The following is a 19,611-nucleotide window of genomic DNA, read 5'->3' on the forward strand; positions in this document are numbered from 1 at the left end:
AAGGCTGGGTGAGGGAGTGAGCGAAAGGTGGAGAGTGCTAGGCTACGGACAGTGTGGGTTTAAGGTTCCCACTCTTTTTAGGCTGGCGGCTGACCCAAGCGTATGCCCCCCCCCCCTCCCCCAACGATAACGATTTTGACGGAGCCGCAGGACAAAATAGGAGGATAGTGGAAGCGACTGGAATGAGAGAAGAAGAGAGCTGATTTTAGGAGATAAGGTACGACAGACAGAGGCATCGCGGCGGTAGACACCAACCAGACAACGGTAGCTACGGACGAAGAGAGAAAAAGGAAGACATAAAAAGTGGAAAGGTTTGACAGTTTTGTAAAGCGAACAGAGTAAACAAATTGTGGAAACGTTAGTTCACCGGGTAAGTTAAGCCTACTTATCATAACGTGAATATAACGGGCGTGATTTTGCGTGAGACTAACATTGCCTATGCTCGTCTGCTCATAGCTGTCACGTTATTTTCATTCTACATAGCTGCTCACTTGTGAGCATTATGAAATGATAGCCTACCAATAAAACAACATTGTATTGTAGGCTATTAAGTTTGATAGGCTGTTAAATTGCCCTTGCTCAATGCTCACTGATAAAGTTTCCGTTACCTATCAGCCAATCAAATGTATAATGTCATGCATATCTTCGGTGGGACGATTTTACACATAGAGATTGACCAAAATAACTTGGGACCGAAACTCAAACCTACCGCTATGCTCGCCGTAGCCTTATCATGCGCATTAGCTTAGTAATTTTACTCAAGTAGCCTATATTCCTATCAGCAACGTGCGACGTAGCCTTTTCAGTGTATCAAGACCAAGATTTCTCCTTGTGTGGTTCATGCAACAATGTTACACTTGCCTCTCGACTGGAGCGGAGCCCCCATATTAGTTAGTGGGCCTCAGCCCCCAAGCAGTGCGCATGCATGCAGCGATGCCGTCACTGACAGCCGGTTCACGTTTTGTGCGCACTAGGCCGCGCTAGACTCCAACACTGCGGAGAAGACACGCGTGTTATAAAAATGTGGCAGCGACAGTTTGTCTGTTGCTAATATATAAATTAACATATCCTTATTATGAATGTGTGTTTACGTGCAGCCGATAGTCTCAAATTGGCCTTGTGTGTGTCAAGCGCCGTGGTTAAGCCTCTACCAGTATAATCAGTGTCGTTTCCCAGTAGGCCAAGGCTATGGCTGCAGACCGAATTAAATCACAGTAAATTAATTAGAATATGCTATATGATGCAATACTTTTGTAGCTCTTTCTGTTGAATGGATATAACTTTCCACCAATAACTTTGCCATTATTCTAACAGCGAGTTGACCGTTATAATATTCTTGACATTATAACTAAGAACAGCAAGTTGACCGTTATAATATTCTTGACGTTATAACCAAGAACAGCAAGTTGACCGTTATAATATTCTTGACATTATAACCAAGGCTGACGCACGCGTGCATTGCTTTTGGCCAGGCATGGGGCCTTTCCTTGAATCGCGTGCATTCCTCCGCCGCGATATATAGTCACTCACATACTCAGCAAATAATATACTTGTTTCCATAGTCCAATATTTGAAAATGTTCCAATGTTTGTGTCAATTGCACAAAAGTAGCATAGAGAAGGCCTATACATTTTTCAGAAAACTGTTATATCCCATTGCTCATAGTGAGTAGGCAATGGCTGACTGGTCCAGTTAACAGGTGCCCTATCTCGTTACTTTATTTAGCTCGATATGATATTTTTCTTTCTCCTAATGTCAGTGAACCAGCTCTTTATTAATTTTGTATTCAATTAATAATGTTGCATTTCTTAACGTTATTAAGTAAAATATGCAAGTACTCCACTGGAGTGTGGTCATTTGGACACATTTCAAATTATTCTTGAAAATTCACAGTAGGAGACAGTGTATGCCTACTGCACCCTTCATTACACTGCAAACAGTGTAACACCATACCAAGTGCAGTAGGCCATACTTTTTCTATTGCTCAATAATGTGTTTATTGCTAGAAATAGGAATACAGGAATACACTCCCTTTTTATTTATTCTTTAGCAAAACCTTTTCAACATCTATTGTAGATGTATCAGCAAATAGCTAGTTTCCCAAGCATAAGCCATAACTAATATGTATTAGAATGGAGTTAGAGGTAAGTAGACCACTTGGAGTAATTGGACCCCCTTCCCCCAATCCCAGGACTCCTCAGTATCTGAGTGGTGTCATTACCAGTGATGTCATTACCAGCGGTGTCATTAACCAGTTCTTAGTCCTCATTAACATTTTATATTTACATTTAGTCATTTAGCAGACGCTCTTAGCCAGAGCGACTTACAGTTAGTGCATTCATCTTAAGATAGCTAGGTTGGACAACCACATATGTCAGTCATAGTAAGTTCATTTTTCCTCAATAAAGTAGCTATCAGCAGAGTCAGTGCTAGTAGGGGGAGGGAAAAGTCAAGTGCGAGTGTTATGTCATGAAAGGCAATCTTTTTTTCCTTTTTTTTTTAAACCTCGTTCCACATTCCCCCTCCCCCCTGTGACATCATTGCCTCGGCAGCAGGTATGGCAGACGCAGACGTTGACTTCCAGACAGGCGATGCCGGGGCATCCGCCACCTTCCCCCAGCAGTGCTCGGCCCTGCGCAAGAACGGCTTCGTGGTGCTGAAGGGACGACCCTGCAAAATCGTGGAGATGTCCACGTCCAAGACCGGCAAACACGGCCACGCTAAGGTCAGTTGTGCCCGATTTGACTGTAACCATTTTTATAGCCCTGGCTGGTGTGCAGACATGAAAGAGTGGCTGACATCATACTATCTTGCCCTTGTTTCTGAGTCTGTATGTATTGTGTCTACAACTCCCTTGAACAGTTTGTGTTTTCTTTATGGGCAGGTCCACATGGTTGGTATCGACATCTTCAACGGAAAGAAGTATGAGGATATCTGTCCCTCCACCCACAACATGGACGTACCCAACATCAAGAGACTAGACTACCAGGTGAGAGGACATTGGAACGGCCAAAGCAGTGAGGAGGACAGAAAGGACGGAGGGAGAGAAGGAGAAGTAGAGAGAAAGAGGTATTGCTGGTTTGAGTGAGATGGCCAATTAGGTAACACTCACTCTCAAACTAAATGGCCACGTCACTGGTAATAGATGTCCCTTGTGCATTCTGAGTCCCTATTTGTAATTCCCTGACTCAATCCGCTGCCTCTGCCCTTGTTGACTCACACTGGAAGATCTGTGAGGATTGACTAGGTGTCAGCAGTATGGTGGAACAGGGTTCAGGGTTCATCAACTAGAGTCACCCGCGGGCTGATTTTATCTTGAGCGGATGATCGGGGGGCCGGAACATGAATACCAATCGTTTGTAGTCGGCAAATTGCCTGTGTGGAAATACTTAGGAACAGATTTCCAAAAATGTAATAATTTGGAGCTGATTTACTGGTGTTTTTACAGTCTTTTATGTCCAACAATGAAAATTCGAGATGTTATGTTTTTGCTCAGAAAACTTGGGGGGCCAAATAAAACCACCCACAGGCCAAATTCATCCCGCGGGCCGCCAGGTGGGAAACCCTGCTATAGTCTATTAATAGGCTGTGGAGACATTAGTATTTTTCCTGTACCAATCCAGTGCTGTTTAAGCCATGAGGAAAAGTCGATGAGGGTGGAGGAACACATAATGGAGTTTGTAGGTGAATGTAATCACAGTGGTGTGTCTAGTAAAACTCCGGGATGGAATGCCTTTCACCTACACCAGCACAAGTTCCAAACTTTTTCATGGTCCTTAGAGCCGGATAGGGAACCTCAAGTGGGTAGGTGTTTTTTCTCCTGTGTTCATTTTTATCCTCTTTCGGGCGGGAGACTCTGGCACTGTGGGTGGACATGACAGTCAGTTGATTGGAGGGCACACAGGAGCTCGAATTGATTGATTGATTGACAGGGCAATCACAAAAGGGGCAGCAATTAATAGAGAGTATTTTTCACACGTCTCTGTCTTTTCTGTCATCCTCCTTTCCCTCCCTCCTCTCTTCCTCCTGCAGTTGATTGGTATCACGGATGGTTACTTGTCTCTGCTCCAGGACAGCGGTGAAGTGAGAGAGGACCTGAAGATGCCAGAAGGAGACATGGGCAAAGAAATCGAAACCAAGTACGATGCTGGAGAGGAGATTCTGGTCAGTGGTGTTCCTCATCCTACTTCTTCTATGATTCTCCCTCGACAAGAAATTGCCTACGTTGCTATTAAGCGTTACGGTTTTGTAAGACACAGTGTTGCATGGGAGTAGCACTTTTCCTAAAGTCCAGAGATTTTATTGTCCTTATTCAGTCCTTTGTACCTCCTCTACATAAGCAGTTGTGTAGGTAGACATATCTGATTCATGTTTTCCTTTCCTCTTCTGATCCATTTACCCAGTGTGTTTGGTGGAAATTCCATACAACGGGGTAAAGTACTTAAGTAAAAATACTTTAAAGTACTACTTAAGTATTTTTGGGGGCTATCTGTACTTTACTATTCATATTTTTGATCACTTTTACTTTACTACATTCCTTATGAAAATATTGTACTTTTTACTCCATACATTTTCCTTGACACCCAAAAGTACTCGTTACATTTTGAATGCTTAGCAGAACAGGAAAATGGTCCAATTCGCACACCAATGAAGAGAACATCCCTGGTCATTTCTACTGCCTCTGATCTGGTGGACTCACCAAACACAAATGCTTTGTTTGTAAATGAGTGTTGAAGTGTGTCCCTGGCTATCCGTAAATTTAAAAACACGAAAATTGTGCCACCTGGTTTGCTTATTATAAAGAATTTGAAATATATATTTTTTTTTACTTAAACTTTTGATACTTAATTATATTTGAGAAATTACATTTACTTTTGATACTTTAGTATATTTAAAACCAAACACTTTAAGACTTTTACTCAAGTAGTATTTTTACTGGGTGACTTTCACTTAAGTCATTTTCCATTAAGGTATCTTTACTTATACTGAAGTATGACAATTGAGTACTTTTTCCACCACTGATTCCATACGTATTATAGCTGCTATAGTCATATTGAACCTGTATACTTACATTACTTCTGGGAATTGAATGTCCCTGTCACGAACAGTTAAAACTAGCAGAGTACACAAATAACCTCACTTATCAATGAAGACTGGCAGGACTAGGGATACATGGAATTTGGGAGTAAGACTGTACAGTATGTAGCACATACCAATCCCTACTGGGAATCGATACCATGCTCTCAGCAGCACTCTGCAAAGTGTTATGGTTTGGGGCACAGAAGGTTGGTGGCACCTTAATTGGGGAGGACAGGCTCGTGGTAATGATTGGAGCGAAATAGGTGGAATGGTATCAAAAACATGCCATTCCATTTGCTCTGTTCCAGCCATTATTAGGAGCCGTCCTCCCCTCAGCAGTCTCCACTGGTTTGGGGGTAACAATTGCTTCAAGTCTCAGGGAAAGGGATGATGTCACAGCCTAAGATAGACACAGCTAGTTTACTTCTACTACACCAGCAAAGTTGTTCTTATAATTAAAATAAATGTATTTTTGTTTGTTTCCCAGATCACTGTTCTGTCTGCGATGAATGAGGAGGCTGCAGTTGCCATCAAGGCCATGGCTAAATAAGACACTGCAGGTAAATGCAGAGGCTTTCTGTATCCCAACTGAACTACATGTCACCTCATTCACACACTGCCTGTGACAAAAGTGCCTGGACATGTGAGGTGTGTGTGTGTGTGTGTGTGTGTGTGTGTGTGTGTGTGTGTGTGTGTGTGTGTGTGTGTGTGTGTGTGTGTGTGTGTGTGTGTGTGTGTGTGTGTGTGTGTGTGTGTGTGTGTGTGTGTGTGTGTGTGTAATGCCACAAGACACTTTTTAACATGCACGTGCATTGCCAGGTTACACGTACATAACACTGTATGTCTATGGACCAAGGGGAAGGCAACTCCAAGACTGCTTTTTGGAGAACATCTCTATTCAAGACCTTGAACTACAGAGATGTTGGCACAACAGGAGTTATGGTTAATGTTGATCAAGGTCTTTTTGAATGTATCTTATTTATTTGTATGTCTTTTTTATCAGCCAAGGTTAGGTACATGTTTTACTTTGCCTAAGGACGTACTGGAACACTTTGGCTGGTCCCCCAGGCTACTTATATATTTGTTTTAAATCACAGGAGGTTGGTGGCATCTTAGTTGGTGGAGGACTGGCTCGTGGGAAAGGCTGGAGTGGAATAGGTGGAATGGTATCAAATACATAATAATGTCTGGAACGGAGCAAATGGAATGGCATCAAACACATGGACCATGTGCCATTATTATGAACCGTCCTCCCCTCAGCAGCCTCCTGTGTTTGAAATGTTACTGTTGGTTTACCTGGTTGTAGTCTTCATTCGCACTACAGTATATGTCTGTTTTGAAAAACATGTTGAAACAAGGGAATTGTTTAAGAGTACTATACAATATACTGGGGATGTCTTGTTTTTCCATGTACAGTGCATTCGGAAAGTATTCAGACCCCTTGACTTTTTCCACATTTTGTTACCTTTACAGCCTTATTCTGAAATGGATTAAATGGTTTTTTTCCTCATCAATTTACACAAAACCCCATAATGACAAAGCAAAAACTGGTTTTTAGAAATGTTTGCAAATATAATACAAAAGAAAACTGAAATATCACATTTACATAAGTCTTTACTCAGTACTTTGTTGAAGCCCCTTTGGCAGCGATTACAGCCCCGAGTCTTCTTAGGTATGACGCTACAAACTTGGCACATTTGTATTTGGGGAGTTTCTCTAATTCTTCCCTGCAGATCCTCTCAAGCTCTGTCAGATTGGATGGGGAGCTTTGCTGCACAGCTCTTTTCAGGTCTCCAGAGATCGATCGGGTTCAAGTCCGGGCTCTGGCTGGGCCACTCAAGGACATTCAGAGACTTGTCCGATAGACACTCCTGCGTTGCCTTGGCTATGTGCTTAGGGTCGTTGTCCTGTTGGAAGATGAACCTTCGCCCCTGTCTGAGGTCCTGAGCGCTCTGGAGCAGGTTTTCATCAAGGATCTCTCTGTACTTTGCTCCGTTCATCTTTCCCTCGATCCTGACTAGTCTTCCAGTCCCTGCCGCTGAAAAACATCCCCACAGCATGATGCTGCCACCACCATGCTTCACCGTAGGGATGGTACCAGGTTTCCTCCAGATGTGACGCTTGGCATTCAGTCCAAAGAGTTCAATCTTGGTTTCATCAGACCAGAGAATCTTGTTTCTGTAATATTTCATTTTTAAAAAAATTATAAATTTGCTAACATTTCTAAAAAAAAACAACAGTTTTTGCTTTGTCATTATGGGGTATTGTGAGTAGATTGATGAGGGGGGGACTATTTAATACATTTTACAATAAGGCTGTAACGTAACAAAATGTGGGAAAAGTCAAGGGTCTGAATACTTTCCGAATGCACTGTATATTATATGAAATCTGTGAACGGTACAGTACTGTTACAGCAATGGACTTGCCTACCCCTTATGCACTTATTACTTGCTTACATATGTTGTTATTTATTTACAGTATTTATGTATGAGCACATGTATATATAAAGAGTTGTTTTTATATAGATTCCAATGCTTGATGTATTTGTGTGAATGTAATGGTGTATTTACAGTGAGCTCCAAAAGTATTGGGACAGTGACACATTTTTGGTTGTTTTGGCTCTGAAATGATAATGACTATGAGGTTAAAGTGCAGACTGTCCGCTTTAATTTTGAGGGTATTTTCTTTGATATCAGGTGGACCGTTTAGAAATTACAACACTTTTTGTACATAGTCCCCCCTCCATTTTAGGGGACCAAAAGTATTGGGACAAATTCACTTGTGTGTATTAAAGTGGTCAAAAGTTTAGTATTTGGCTCCATATTCTTAGCGCCCAATGATTACATAAAGCTTGTGACTCTACAAACTTGTTGGATGCATAATGATTAATGATGGAGAAAGCTAGGTGCACAAATATCATACCACCAAGACATTCTAACCTCACACCATTACAATAACAGGGGAGGTTAGCATTTTTATGTCTCTAACTTTCTCAGTCATCATTATTCACGATTCATTCAGGATTATCCGTAATCATGGTAGCATCCACATTAATGTAAAAGTGTTTAGAATCATATTCTATTCTTAGTTACAATTAAAGTGACTCCAAAAATGACACAATACATTATTTACCATTCATTTCTATTGTGCACAAAATAATCTGAAATACAACCAAAACATACAACAAATGCACCAAACAAGTTTGTAGTCACAACTTGATGTAATTAATCATTGCACGTAGGAATTTGTCCCAATACTAAAATGGGGGGGAGGGGACGAAATACAAAAAGCTGTCATTTATAAACGGTTCACCCAATATGGATGAAAATACCCTCAAATCAAAGCTGACAGTCTGCACTTTAACATAGTAATTGTATCATCTCAAATCCAAAGTGCTGGAGTATAGAGCCAAAACAACAAATGTGTCACTGTCCCAATACTTTTGGAACTCACTGTATATGAAATGTGAACTATGTGAGGTCAAGGTTGTTAAATGTGTGGTGGGTTACTGTATTTTGATAGTATGTGAAAGGATCTTTGTATTTGTTGAATGTTCGGAGTTCATACTGTATGTACCTCAATGCACTTGTGAACTGTTTTGTATTGATGCACACTAAATTATACTGTCCACTTTTTTTCTTTCTTCCCGTCTCTCCTTCCTATCCCTACGTGTCTCTTCCTCAATCACTTCATCCTCCGTTTTCTTTTCCCCCCTTTTCTACCTATCCTACCCCTGTACTTTCCTTGTCCTCCCCACTCTCTTTCAGGAGTTAACAAGATGCACTGGACCTGGAAAAGGGAGGGAATAAGGCCACGTCAATGCTATTCTCCCACTTTTGTTTTTGTAATCTCTCCCTCTCACTGTACATTCTCGCCCTTCTCTGGGTTAAATTAGGAACGCAATTCAATAAATAATTGGAAATGGCAAAACAGATTAAACATTCTCTCCACACACACACACACAGGTCAACATCTGTACAGATGAAACGGAGAGAGAAGGTAGAATGGAGAAAGAAGTGTTTTCTCACAAACAAATTGAGGGCAGGGCGTAAGTAACTACTGTACCTAGTCAAGGGAGGAGGGGTGAAAATCTCACAATTGTCTGTTTTGTAAATTTTTCCGATTCATCAAGGGCTTCTTCAACTCTATGTATGAGTGATGGATGCTGTTCTGTTTAGGAGCTCATTCAGCGGGAGCACTGTGCTTGGAATGTTACAATAGAAATATAGCATACATCATTGAAAATGGTGCCAGTTCTAGAACATGGAGATTGTGTCAGGTCTATACGTTACATTTCTATCTGACTTTTCGAGCGATCCGCCCTTCTGAATGAGCCCCTTCTGTCTTGTTCAATATTTTGTGTAACGTATAGCACCTAAACCTGTCTGTTAAAAAAAGTGTAATGATTTACGTGCCAGGATCAAGGCCCAGATTCACAAAACCTTCTTAAGAAGAAATGTCTTAACAGCCATTCTTTCCTTAACTATAGACTTATGAAAGTTAAACACAGTTGCTATTCCTCAAAAAGGTTATTGGAAATGTACTTGCGCTATTTCTTATGTTTCTCCTTAAGTAAGAAGTTAAGAAGAAATTTGATTCTTGAAAATAAAGTTTAGGGATTTGTTCCTAATTCCAAGATAGCTAAACCCTTGTCTTGAACTCAGGGCAGTGAGAGAATAAGCTCATGAAAGCAATTGAACATGTTTAATTCACTCAAACTTCATCTGAAAGTTTCAGTATTGATTATTTTAAACCCAAGAACATACTAGAACAGTAATCTCAGTAGAAAATATGATTGCCTTTGCTAGAGACATGTTTGTTGATAGGCAACCAATTGAAGAAGATTCTAACAAGATATGAGAAGTTTATAGGAAAATCATAAAATCTTAAGATAGAGGAATTTTTTTCTTAAGAAGCTTCTTACGTAAGTGTTTTGGGAATCTGGAGCCACTTCTTTGAGTAGGAGTTGAACAAGTGTCACACAGTAGCATTTGGGAGAAATGAAACTCGCATACCAATTCCAGTGTTTCAGTTCAGTCTTTCAGATATCTGATCGAGACTGTGCACAAGACTAAGTCCTTTCTTTGCGCAATCGGCCTCTTATCTTCCATTACCCTCAACGCCTGGGCAAAGGCCTTATTGACAGGGGCTGCCAACAGGGCAGGTAGCTAGCTAGTAGACACACTGGGTCACCTATAGAGAGAAGCACCAAGTTTTTGACCCATTATTACTTTGTACAAACTCATGAATGAGAAAAAGTTATGGCATTTGGTTTTTGCATCCACAAAGAAGTCCAAACTGTGCAGAATGTCTCCCTGCCCCCAAACGAATTAAAGAAGACACAAATTGTTAGAAATGGTGTGTGCTTTATTTATTTATTTTGCGGACATAATAGTTGAGGTAATACATCCAAACACACAATAAAATTGACAAAGTATAACACTATACAGTTTCACAGTGGAGAAAATGGTTTCCTAGAACACCTAGGCCTCTAAAACTAAAGTAATACAGCACTAATAAAATAAACTATACAAGAAATATTACTACAAAGTCAAGCCTGTAGGTTTGGGCTTTACAATCAACCATCAAAATCCAAGTTTATTGTCCCATCATTCCAATCTTCTAGAAGCCTATGAAATCTCAACGATAAGAACTCCTGGTAAAGGTAGTTTGGGGAGGTAACCATGGTTACTTGCTGTGGTGATAGATTCTCTGTCCACTCTGGGTGAGGGGGAGGAAAGCGTGGCGGGGAGCCGCTTGGGGAGAGCTCTGGAAAGGGGCGCCAATGAAATGTTATCAAGCAACAGTTAAGAACTTTAAGCTAAACCATGCATATTTTAAATGACCAAGTAATAATTTTAATTGAATATTATAGTTGACACATTAAAAAGATGTTTGCGTTCACTGTTAAGATTATTTCATACTCAAGATTCACACTGGTTTTCCTCTGGCTTTGGCTATGAGAGCTTGGACAAATTGTGCAAGAAAACAAAAATACAAATCACTTTTCAATCTATGCTTTAATAGAGAGCACGAGTAAAGCAATAACCAACTTTTTCACAATAACCTCTTTCTGAGGCACTCATATTTCTGATGGGGGTGATAGATCAACAGTGGGCAGTAACAGTAAGATGCGGGGTAGGGAGGGGGTAATGAGGTGTACCTTGGGAGTGGGGATCTGGACAGCCATGGAGGGAGTGGGGAGCAGGCCAGCAGCGGACGTATGGAGGGCTTGGGGGTGCATGGGTCTCAGAGCACCCTGGAAGAACACAAGAGGAGTTTAGGGAAGGACAAGAGGTAAGAGTGAGGACTCCGATTTGAATGGACATTTGTGCACTAAGCACTTAAACATTAAAACAGATTCACAACAAAGTGTATTGGTTGAATAGAGAACTCAACCTTATATAATATGCACGTCTTGAAAGTCCATCTTCCCCCCTATCTGTCTGACCAGTGGTCTTACCGCATCAGTGAAGCCAGACTGTTGGTTGGCATGTTCCAACTGCTTCTGAAGGGGTATTCCAGCACCAGGGATGAATCCAGGCTGGGACGTGAAGTGACTGTGAACAGCATAGCCTGGCTGCTGATGAGGGAGGTACTGCATTGCCTGGAATGCAGACACACCTAGGCAGGAGACAGAAACAATCAGATTGGGTATTAAGGTATTAACCCATTCACATCCTTGTACTATATTTAGTACAATATCAACACGTGCCACAGAACAAATTCTGTTTGGTGTAAACTCATGAAATTGTGTCAACATAGTTAGTACAAGTGTCTAGACAGGCCACATTGACGTCATCTATCATACCTCCACTGTCAATCAAAGTTGTGCTTAGAATTATTTGTACAAATTTTCTCAATGATCAGCATATGCCATTTTCTTTTATACATTTAAGAATTCAATTGTTTAAAATCACATATAGGGCCTTCAGCAAGTATTCACAACCCTTAACTTTTTCCACATTTTGCTGTGTTATAGATTACATTCAGATTGTTTTTGTCATAGGAATTACGTTTTTTAGAATTGTTTTTAACAAATTAATAAAAAATGAAAAGGAGAAATAATAGGAATCCACCTCTTTGTTAGGGAAAGCCTAAATAAGTTCAGGAGTAAAATTGTGCTTAACAAGTCACAAAATAAGCTGTATGGACTCACTGTGTGCAATAATAGTGTTTAACATTATTTTTTTAATGACTACCTCATCTCTGTACCCCACACATACAATTACCTCTAAGGTCCCTCAGTCGAGCGGTGAATTTCAAACACTGATTCAACCACAAAGACCAGGGACGTTTTCCAATGCCTCGCAAAGAAGGGCACCTATTGCTAGCTGGGTAAAAATCTATTTAAAAGTAGACATTGAATATCCCTTTGAAAACTGTAAAGTTATTAATTACACTTTGGATGGTGTATCAATACACCCAGTCACTACAAAGACAGATGCATCCTTCCTAAAGCAGTTGCCGGAGAGGAAGGAAAACCCTCAGGGATTTCATCATGTGGCCAATGGTGACTAAAACAGAGTTTAATGGCTGTGATAGGAAACTGAGGACGGATCAACAACATTGTAGTTACTCCAGAATACTAACCTAATTGACAGCGTGAAAAGAAGGAATCCTGCACAGAATTCAAATATTCCAAAACATGCATCCTGTTTGCAACAAGGCACTAAAGTAGTACCGCAAAAAAAAAAATGGGGCAAAGTAATACAGTTTTTGTCCTGAAAGTGTTACGTTAGGGACAAATCCAATATAACACATTACTGAGTACCACTCTCCATAATTTCAAGAATAGTGGTGGCTGCATCATATTATGGCTATGCTTGTAATCATTAAGGACTGCTGAGTTTTCAGAATAAAAAAAGAAACAGAATGGAGCTAAGCACAGGCAAAATCCTAGAGGAAAACCTGGTTCAGTCTGCTTTCCACCAGACACTGGGAGATTAATTCACCTTTCAGCAGGACAATAACCTAAAACACAAGGAAAAATCTACACTGAAATTGCTTACCAAGAAGAGAGTGAATGTTCCTGAGTGGCCGAGCTAGAGTTTTGAATGAAATCTTCTTGAAAATCTATGGTAAGACTTGAAAATGGTTGTCTAGCAATGATCAACAACCAATTTGACAGAATTTGAAGAATTTTGAAAAGAATAATGGGCAAATGTTGCACCATCCAGGTGTGGAAAGCTTTTAGAGACTTACCCAGAATGACTCACAGCTGTAATCTCTGCCAAACGTGCTTCTACAAAGTATTGACAAAGGGTTGTGAATACTTATGTAAATAGTATATTTCTGTATTACATTTTCAATACAATTACCAAAATTTCTAAACATGAATTCAGGCTGTAACACAACATGTGGAATAAGTCAAGGGGTATGAATACTTTCTGAATGCACTGTAATACACTGTATATAAAAGATAGACATGGTTTTAAAAAGGTAGTTGTAATATTTAATTCAGTACAGACATTTGTAGGTGGCTTAACTTTTCCCTGTCCCACGGCTCAATTTACCCCATAAGTTGTGCCAAGAGACCACTTTTTTTGTACAGCTATGTTTTCAAAACTGTAATGTTTACATTAATTCTGATTATTTCCAGGGATACACAACATTCTGAAATATATGTATACAGAACAAAAATATAAAACAACATGTAAAGTGTTGGTCCCATGTTTCATGAGCTGAAATAAAATATCCTAGACATCTACCTGACAGGTGTTGCATATTTGGAAGGTGATTAAACAGCATGATCATTACACAGGTGCACCTTGTGCTGGGGACAATATAAGGCTACTCTAAAATTTGCAGTTGTCACAACATTATACCACATATGTCTCAAGATTTGAGGGAGTGGGCAATTGGCATGCTGACTGCAGGAATGTCCACCAGAGCTGTTGCCAGAGAATTTAATGTTCATTTCTCTACCATAAGCTTCCTCCAACGTCGTTTTAGAGAATTTGGCACTATATCAAACCGGCCTCACAACCGCAGACCATGTGTATGGCGATGTGTGGGCGATCGGTTTTCTGATGTCAACGTTGTGAACATAGTGCCCCATAGTGGCGGTGGGGTTATGGTATGGGCAGGCATAAGCTACGGACAACAAACACAATTGCATTTTATCAATGGCAATTTGAATGCACAAAATTACGGTGACAAGATCCTGAGGCCCATTGTGAGGCCACATTTTTTTTAAGGTATCTGTGACCAACAGATGCATATCTGATAATCCCAGTCATGTGAAATCCATAAATTAGGGCCTAATGAATTTATTTCATTTTGACTGATTTCTTCATATGAACTGTAACTCAGAAAAATCTGAGAACATTTTAAATGTTGCGTTTATATATTTTTTCAGTATAGATATCTTCATTAGAAAGAATACTTTATTTCCCTTGACGGAGTGATGCGGAATGTGAAAAGTGACCGAACCTATCCCACTCTCCCCTATTAAAAAATGTCCGTTATGGACATGAATAGTTTAAGGAAACAGTAAACCTGTTAGGATGCTATAAATCCCTCTTACGCATGCGCACACCAAGGTTATTATAGTAAACTAAAACTAATCATGAAAAATCTATTTCGTAAACTGAAATAAAACAATTAACAAACCCATTTGAAAAACTAAAACTATACTGAAATTATTATATTTCACTCCAAAACTAAATCAAATAAAAACCATCATGAATTATGTTCAGTTTCCTTCCACCATATTTTTTGCACCAGCTTCAGTGCTATTCCTTTCAAAACCAAGTCACATTGAGATTTCCTTTATATTTCAAACCTAACCTATAACCTGACCCATCACCTGAAGTATTACAACCCCCCACTGGCAATATCTGCACAAACTATTCAACACAAATGGCTCCTAGCCTCCCACAAATGTGTTTTCTCCCTTACACTAAAACAAAGACAAAATATTTTATACAACTAAAACTAAATTAAAAACTAGCAAATCAGGTCTGAAAATGAAAATCTCAAATGAAAATCCCACACTAAAAAATCCCAGCCACACTCATCCTACCTCTGATCTGGGAGCTGCTGGCGAAGCTGACGGGTACAGAGGGGCCGGGGGCGTAGGTGGAGGGGTGTTGTGTCTGGGCCACGCCGTAGCTCTCGTGGACCGACTGACTACCCCCAAACTGTCCGTGTTCAGCCGGGCCCGCACTGAACCCAGCCTGGTTCTGGTAGTGACGGCCCTGTGGAGCGAGGAGAGTGAAACGGTCACTCTAAGCAAATCACACAGAGCACGGGTTATGCGTCTGTTGGCATCATTGACATTTTCTATGGCTCAGTGGGTAGGGGCGTGGTGTTTGGAACTACAGAGTTAAGAATTTGATTCCAGCTTGGGCCGAATAGTGATGTCTGGAATTCCTTTTATTGACCATATTGCTCCTCAGACACAAGTGAAAAGTGTGCTTCATAGAAAGCTCTCAAATGGTTAGAAAGGATATTACACATGCTGAGGGCTTGCCAGTTGCCACTCACCGGGTTGACCGGTGTTGGAAACAACTGCTTACTGCGCTCCGACATCAGACTCCCGGCCCTGTTGTGACTGACTGGACTGCCTGACAGAGGGAAGAGAGAACAAAAAAAGGGATGAGGGAGGAGTATAGTGAAGTGACAGGTGTCTGAAGACATTTGTGGAGAGAAACAATGTGCCACATATATTGAAAATCAAAAGGTCTGGTAGATGACCATATTATTATGATTATTATGTAATTGATAGGAGATTGCATTTATGAACAGATGTCGGCTCAACCTTACATTCAATGTTAAGGAGATGCTGTCCTGTGTGCATGGTTAGACTGGGCTGATAGCTGGCTGACGTCAGTGTTGTGATGTCACTGCAGGAGAGGTAAAAACAGGTGAGATATCTGACAGGAGAACTCAAACAATCAGCAAATCCTGATATCTATGGCCTTACTACAATCACATTCCTAATCCAAACTGGGAGGATTGTATTTCAATAATCTAAAGTGGATCCTTGACCTTTTCTACACCTACATTAACGTTATAATAATAACAATAGTAATACATGGGATTTAAAGAGCCTTTAAAACAAAAACAAAAAAGGACACTATGTTAAGGACGCTTGACCGGTGAAAGCACATTTCTAGACACATCCAGGCATACAAACTGTTTTCACCTAAGCTGTTTCCATGTCGGTAAATATTAAGGAAAGAAGACAAGGAAAGGAAGCCACTTAAGACTATTGAGATGCACCTGAGGAGTCATAGAGGCTCAATTCCTCTCACCTCTGCTCCTTCCTGCGTCTCTTCTCCTCCTCGTGCAGGACCTTCTTCAGCTGGAGGAAGAGCTGATGCTTCTCCTCCTGTAGTCCCTGCAGCTTCTCCCCCATCTTCATCACCTGTGAGGAGGAAGAGGGAGGGGAAGAGAGGGTTAAGGTGAACAAGTTATTTCTCAAATCAAATTTATTTGTCACATACACATGGTTAGCAGATGTTAATGTGAGTGTAGCGAAATGCTTGTGCTTCTAGTTCCGACAATGCAGTAATAACCAACCAGTAATCTAACCTAACAATTTCACAACAGCTACCTTATGACAAGTGACAAGTGTAAAGGGATGAAGAATATGTACATAAAGATATATGAATGAGTGATGGTACAGAACGGCATAGGCAAGATGCAGTAGATGGTATCGAGTACAGTATATACATATGAGATGAGTAATGTAGGGTATGTAAACATTATATTAAGTGGCATTGTTTAAAGTGGCTAGTGATACATGTATTACATAAAGATGGCAAGGTGCAGTAGGTGGTATAGAGTACAGTATATACATATGAGATGAGTAATGTAGGGTATGTAAACATTATATTAAGTGGCATTGTTTAAAGTGGCTAGTGATACATGTATTACATAAAGATGGCAAGATGCAGTAGGTGGTATAGAGTACAGTATATACATATGAGATGCGTAATGTAGGGTATGTAAACATTATATTAAGTGGCATTGTTTAAAGTGGCTAGTGATACATGTATTACATAAAGATGGCAAGGTGCAGTAGGTGGTATAGAGTACAGTATATACATATGAGATGAGTAATGTAGGGTATGTAAACATTATATTAAGTGGCATTGTTTAAAGTGGCTAGTGATACATGTATTACATAAAGATGGCAAGATGCAGTAGGTGGTATAGAGTACAGTATATACATATGAGATGCGTAATGTAGGGTATGTAAACATTATATTAAGTGGCATTGTTTAAAGTGACTAGTGATACATTTTTGTTTGTTTGTATGTTGTTCTGACTTTCTCTGACCTGTTCTTTGGTCTCCTCCAAGGACATCCTCTCCTCTATCTCTTTTGTTCTCTTTCGCTCTTCTTCCTCTTTCATCTTCTGCTCCATCATCTTGTCCACCTCTTCCTCCTCTGAGATTAGGAAGAAAATAAATCACCTTGAGAACAATGAGAAATGTGCACCAATTCCAACAAGATACTTGTGGAAGCAAATCAGGCTTCTAGTTACGGTTGGTGAGGAATGCAGTAGTCAAGCCAAGCCTTGTGATATCTCACCTTGCCTTTTACGCTCCCTTTCTCTCATTATGTGTTTGTGGAGGGCTCTGGCCATAGCGTTGGACAGCTTCGGTCTGTCCAGCAGAGCAGGCATGGTGACAGGCAGTGGAGGGGCCAGCTGAATGCAGCAGAATGGAGAAAATATGTTGAATAGTAGCTAGGTACATGCAGCAATAAAAAAGTGACAATTACCAGCTAGGAACTGAAAATGTTGTTTTCTAAAAACATTTACTTTGTTGATAATAGAAATACATAATCATAGCTATAGTTAATTGCATGAATTCACCATCAGCTAGCTAACGTTGCATTTAATCTGGATATGCTAGTTGGTAACTAGAATTGCTAACTCAATGAAGAGCGGCCAGCAGGCGTTAAATTGTAAACAGACTTCCGTTGCTTTATGAGTCTCCGATTGGAGTTTGGTTGTTTTGCAGAATTATAAAGCGGAAAATTACCGTTTTTCTGTGAAAAACACTGACTTCTAGTATGTATTGTAAATTTTAAAAAATTTAATCATGGTTAACCCCAACCAATATACTTCCGGTGTGAAATGGAGCTTCCTGTTTTGACTTCAGGGGAACCGTGGGAGTTGTGGTTTCTAATTAGCACGTGGCCCAGACCTTGAACAGATGATATTATTTGGAATGACTGAAGTTCACGGCCGGCCCGCTCATTATACAGGATTAGGTGGCGGATTGACTAGGGCTGCATGTTCTGAGCTAAACTGACCAAGATGCACCTCCAATAACTACACTTTTTTTATTTCACCTTTATTTAACCAGGTAGGCCAGTTGAGAACAAGTTCTCATTTACAACTGCGACCTGGCCAAGATAAAGCAAAGCAGTGCGACAAAAAACAACAACACAGAGTTACACATGGGATAAACAAAAGTACAGTCAATAACACAATAGAAAAATCTATATACAGTGTTTGTAAATGGAGTAAGGAGGTAAGGCAATAAATAGGCCATAGTAACAAAGTAATTACAATTTAGCAAATGAACACTGGAGTGATAGATGTGCAGATGATGATGTGCAAGTATAGATACTGGTGTGCAAAAGAGAAAAAAAAGTCAATAAAAACAATATGGTGATGAGGTAGGTAGTTGGATGGGCTATTTACAGATGGGCTGTGTACAGCTGCAGCGATCGGTAAGCTGCTCAGATAACTGATGCTTAAAGTTAGTGAGGGAGATATAAGTCTCCAACTTCAGCGATTTTTGCAATTCGTTCCAGTCATTGGCAGCAGAGACCTGGGAGGAAAGGCGGCCAAAGAGGTGTTGGCTTTGGGGATGACCAGTGAGATATACCTGCTGGAGCGCGTGCTACGGTTGGGTGTTGTTATGGTGACCAGTGAGCTGAGATAAGGCGGAGCTTTACCTAGCAAAGACTTCTAGATGACCTGGAGCCAGTGGGTCTGGCGACGAATATGTAGCGAGGGCCAGCCGACGAGAGCATACAGGTCGCAGTGGTGGGTGGTATATGGGGCTTTGGTGACAAAACGGATGGCACTGTGATAGACTACATCCAGTTTGCTGAGTAGAGTGTTGGAGGCTATTTTGTAAATGACATCGCCGAAGTCGAGGATCGGTAGGATAGTCAGTTTTACGAGGGTATGTTTGGCAGCTTGAGTGAAGGAGGCTTTGTTGCGAAATTGTAAGCCGATTCTAGATTTAATTTTGGATTGGAGATGCTTAATATGAGTCTTGAAGGAGAGTTTACAGTCTAACCAGACACCTAGGCATTTGTAGTTGTCCACATATTCTAAGTCAGAACCGTCCAGAGTAGTGATGCTAGTCGGGCAGGCGGGTGACGGCAGCGATCAGTTGAAGAGCATTTCATGCATTTAGTTTTACTAGCGTTTAAGAGCAGTTGGATGCCACAGAAGGAGTGTTGTATGGCATTGAAGCTCGTTTGGAGGTTTGTTAACACAGTGTCCAAAGAAGGGCCAGATGTATACAGAATGGTGTCATCTGCGTAGAGGTAG

General features: G+C 40.6%; 2 protein-coding genes across 9 annotated transcripts; one reads left to right on the forward strand and one right to left on the reverse strand.

Annotated features, from left to right (window-relative positions):
* LOC120030174 (eukaryotic translation initiation factor 5A-1) lies at positions 1 to 10,435 on the forward strand. 6 transcript variants are annotated; one of them, XM_038975515.1, is made up of 6 exons: positions 1 to 217; positions 2,553 to 2,725; positions 2,885 to 2,989; positions 4,033 to 4,164; positions 5,567 to 5,639; positions 8,847 to 10,435. In XM_038975515.1, the coding sequence occupies exons 2-5, from the start codon at positions 2,558 to 2,560 to the stop codon at positions 5,627 to 5,629; spliced, it is 468 nt and encodes a 155-aa protein (XP_038831443.1). In that variant the 5' UTR covers positions 1 to 217; positions 2,553 to 2,557; the 3' UTR covers positions 5,630 to 5,639; positions 8,847 to 10,435. The 6 variants fall into 6 exon arrangements, with proteins under 6 accessions (XP_038831443.1, XP_038831444.1, XP_038831440.1 ...); XM_038975516.1 differs by having other exon boundaries at positions 2,556 to 2,725; XM_038975512.1 differs by having other exon boundaries at positions 2 to 370.
* On the reverse strand, positions 10,432 to 18,159 carry LOC120030172 (G protein pathway suppressor 2-like). 3 transcript variants are annotated; one of them, XM_038975510.1, is made up of 10 exons: positions 18,080 to 18,159; positions 17,625 to 17,742; positions 17,371 to 17,480; positions 16,341 to 16,453; positions 15,850 to 15,929; positions 15,571 to 15,650; positions 15,107 to 15,281; positions 11,543 to 11,703; positions 11,243 to 11,338; positions 10,432 to 10,848 (listed from the first exon to the last, which is right to left on the reverse strand). In XM_038975510.1, the coding sequence occupies exons 2-10, from the start codon at positions 17,716 to 17,718 to the stop codon at positions 10,768 to 10,770; spliced, it is 990 nt and encodes a 329-aa protein (XP_038831438.1). In that variant the 5' UTR covers positions 17,719 to 17,742; positions 18,080 to 18,159; the 3' UTR covers positions 10,432 to 10,767. The 3 variants fall into 3 exon arrangements, with proteins under 3 accessions (XP_038831438.1, XP_038831436.1, XP_038831437.1); XM_038975508.1 differs by having other exon boundaries at positions 15,107 to 15,311; XM_038975509.1 differs by lacking the exon at positions 18,080 to 18,159 and having other exon boundaries at positions 15,107 to 15,311; positions 17,625 to 17,936.
* Positions 18,160 to 19,611: the final 1,452 nt, after the last annotated feature.

The sequence above is a fragment of the Salvelinus namaycush genome, chromosome 36, assembly GCF_016432855.1.
Source record: "Salvelinus namaycush isolate Seneca chromosome 36, SaNama_1.0, whole genome shotgun sequence".
Taxonomy (NCBI): Eukaryota; Metazoa; Chordata; class Actinopteri; order Salmoniformes; family Salmonidae; genus Salvelinus; species Salvelinus namaycush.